A 3,221-nucleotide genomic window follows, 5' to 3' on the forward strand; every position below is an offset into this window, starting at 1 on the left:
CATACAGGTGTGGAGGATGCCATCATCTTTCTGATCCACAAGTCTCTGTCACATCTGAGGGGGCAAGGGAGCACTGTGAGAGTCGTGTTCTTTTACTTCTCCAGTGCCTTTAACACCATCCAGCTCTGCCTCTTGAGAAACAAGCTGTTGGCCATGCAACTTGACCCTGACACCACCGACTTGACTACAAACTACCTCACAGGTCGACCACAGTACATCACGGTGGACAGCTGTATCTCTGAGGTGGTGACAAGCAGCACCGGAGTACCTCAGGGGACTGGGTCGGTGCCATTCCTCTTCACCCTTTCTGTCAAACTTCCAGTTTGACTCCTTCATTGTTAGATGCATCATCGATGATGACAATGGAGAAATACAAAGGAGTTAGTAGTTTTGATAAACAAGGATGAGATTTACTATCGGGATCCAGAACATGATGCTTTATTTTGAAATGACCAGATACTCTGACCGTTTTTGCGTCTGATTTTCTGTTTGGTACGATCTGTTCTGCAGAGATTGATGCATTTCTGCTGTGCACTACGGCAAAATAGACTTGCAGCGAAACTGCCGCATACAGCCTGCGGACCGCATGCTGTGTAAATGCAATGATTGACTAGAGTGGTTTCTAAGTACGGCATTGTGTGCTGCTCAGCATGGGGCGGTGCACACGCTTTATGTGTGAATTGGGGGTGAAGCTCAACATCAGCAAGAAGAAAGCTCTGGTAGTGGCTTATAGAAGGTAGAGGAGTCCCCTTGCCCCTGTCACCATCCAAGGGGAGGTTGTGGAGAGGGTGGACTCCTACAAGTATCTTAGGGTCCACATCGAAACAAACTGGACTGGTCCACCAACACTGAGGCTGTCCACAGGAAGGAACAGAGCACACTGACTGTCCCAACCAAAGACTGTAAAATAAATGGACGCCCGCTTGCTCGGCTCGAAGTGAGGTCTCCACAAAAACTGCTTCCCCTGGTGGCTGGCTGGAGTACAGGTTAAAAAATCTGTCTTTCCAGCAATTCCAGATGGGCTGTGGTCAAACTTTAAAAAAGTAATGCACCTCGTCGAAATGTTTCTCACGTCCCATTGTTGTGGTGATTTGAAGATAACATTTGGCTGTCTTGTATTGAAGTCCCCTTTTTTCTGAGAAGTTTCATTTTGTTTAGTTATGAGAGGTTAAAAACAAGGCTTTACGGACGGTTTAACAATGATTGACAGCTGCCGTTCTCGTGTTTTTTTTTCAGGGATTGTAAAATATGTCGGGAGGTAGATTCAAGAAGCGATTAGACTCTAGAAAGAAAAAAAAACTATTATTTTTGTCACCAGCTCCATTCAGATTCTCCCAGAATCCCTCATTGTCTCTACTGCCAATGGCTGTGCCTGTGACTGGGGTATTTTGGCTTTAAAACTGTACATTGATTAATGGTGGAGCCACACTGTCCAGTCTATATACAGTCTATGGTCCCAACGCTGAGCCCCCCCCCCCCCCCCCCCCCCGGATACTACACTGTAACAGAACTCACCAATGAAACTTGTAAATTAGTGATGTCCTGATTACATCACGTGATTGGAACTCGGGGCCAATCAGAATCTGACATTACATCATGTTCACTGATCATATACGTATATACTTAACTTATACTCTGACTTTTTACACTAACCTATTGTTTATATGTTAAATTTGTATAGTCTCCTCTTATTTATTCCACTTTATTTTATCTAACTGAACTATCATTACAGTTAGATTGGTGTATTGTACTGTTCCGCTGCACTGCTCTTTTACTTCTCACTTGCTGTATACTGCGTCAAAATAATTCCTTCTCTGGGGGTCAAGTCATCTTATCTTATCTTATCTTATCTTATCTTATCTTATCTTGTGAAAACTTAAACCTATCAGACACTAAGGTGGAGTTTAGGCAGCTCAGCAGTTTGCGCAGAGGTCTTAGATATTATTCATAGTTTAGCACCAAATGCAAACATTATTCAACTAATTCGACAATGATTATGATAATCAGGGAGGAGTTCAAAGATATAAAGGCTCTGCACAGTGGTGCATGTGACCAGGAGCGTCTGTCTGTATCAGTTAATGGACAACACCAAGAGTGGATCAGGTGTGATAAGACAACCTCACAGATTACATTTTGATCTGTTGCACAGTGATTGTTGAAACTTTGTCTCTGCTTTACTAACTTGATAATGTAAATGTTTTGTGCTGGTTTGTAGGAATCCTGCAGTCATGGGACCAGAGGTTTCTGACAACAGGACGATCTCTGTGACTGACTTCCATCCTTGCTATGAAATGCATGATTTTAGTTACATTCTGTCAAAAACTCCATCAGTGATATGTGTTTTGTTGTATTCTTTCCTCTTCCTGTTGTCAGTTGTCTGTGTTTGTGGAAACCTTCTTGTTATAATCTCCATCATTTACTTCAAACAGCTGCACAGTCCCACTAACTTCCTCATCCTCTCTCTGGCTGTGGCTGATATACTTGTTGGGATCGTTGTCTTTCCTCTCAGCATGGTGTTTTCTCTCAGCTCATGTTTGTTTCATGAAGACTTATTTTGTAAAATACGAACCAGTTTTGACATTTCACTGAGCACATGTTCTATTCTGAACCTGTGTTGTATTTCTATTGACAGATATTATGCTGTGTGTCAGCCTCTGACATATAAAGCTAAGATTAACAATCGTGTTGCTATTCTCATGATCCTGGTCTGCTGGGGAGGTTCAGCTCTGATTGGAATTGGTGTTATACTTGCAGGTCTCAACAATGACACATGTGATGAAGTATGTTTTGTAGATATGCTCATGGCCAACACTATTGGACCCATTCTATCATTTTACCTCCCAGTGATCATAATGCTCTGTATTTACCTCAAGATTTTCCTGGTTGCACAGAAACAGGCTCGCAGAATCATGAACACAACACACAAGTCTGCAGTGACTGTTAGTAAGACGGAGAGAAAAGCCACCAAAACTCTTGCTATTGTTCTGGGAGTCTTCCTCTTATGCTGGACTCCTTTTTTTCTCTGCATCACTTTTCCCTCTTTAGGCAACTCAGCTCCAGTTTCTGTAATGGAAACACTCAACTGGCTGACTTTATCAAATTCAATGCTGAATCCCTTCATTTATGCTTTCTTTTACAGCTGGTTCAGGTCTGCTATCAGAATGATCGTGACAGGGAAAATATTTAGAGGTGATTTCACCAACACTACACTGCAAAAATAA

General features: G+C 42.4%; 1 protein-coding gene across 1 annotated transcript; it reads left to right on the top strand.

Moving 5' to 3' along the window:
- The first annotated feature begins 2,228 nt into the window (after positions 1 to 2,228).
- LOC141802309 (trace amine-associated receptor 1-like) lies at positions 2,229 to 3,221 on the top strand. The gene has a single exon (XM_074685847.1). It carries the CDS (start codon positions 2,229 to 2,231, stop codon positions 3,219 to 3,221), a length of 993 nt encoding a protein of 330 aa, XP_074541948.1.

This window comes from Halichoeres trimaculatus, unplaced genomic scaffold (genome assembly GCF_033239565.1).
Source record: "Halichoeres trimaculatus isolate MK-OKI-2021-1 unplaced genomic scaffold, fHalTri1.1 fHalTri1_scaffold_13, whole genome shotgun sequence".
NCBI classification, from domain to species: Eukaryota; Metazoa; Chordata; class Actinopteri; order Labriformes; family Labridae; genus Halichoeres; species Halichoeres trimaculatus.

Excerpts from the sequence above, each read along its gene's own strand:
- LOC141802309 (XM_074685847.1), top strand. The coding sequence starts at position 2,229 with ATGGGACCAGAGGTTTCTGACAACAGGACGATCTCTGTGACTGACTTC.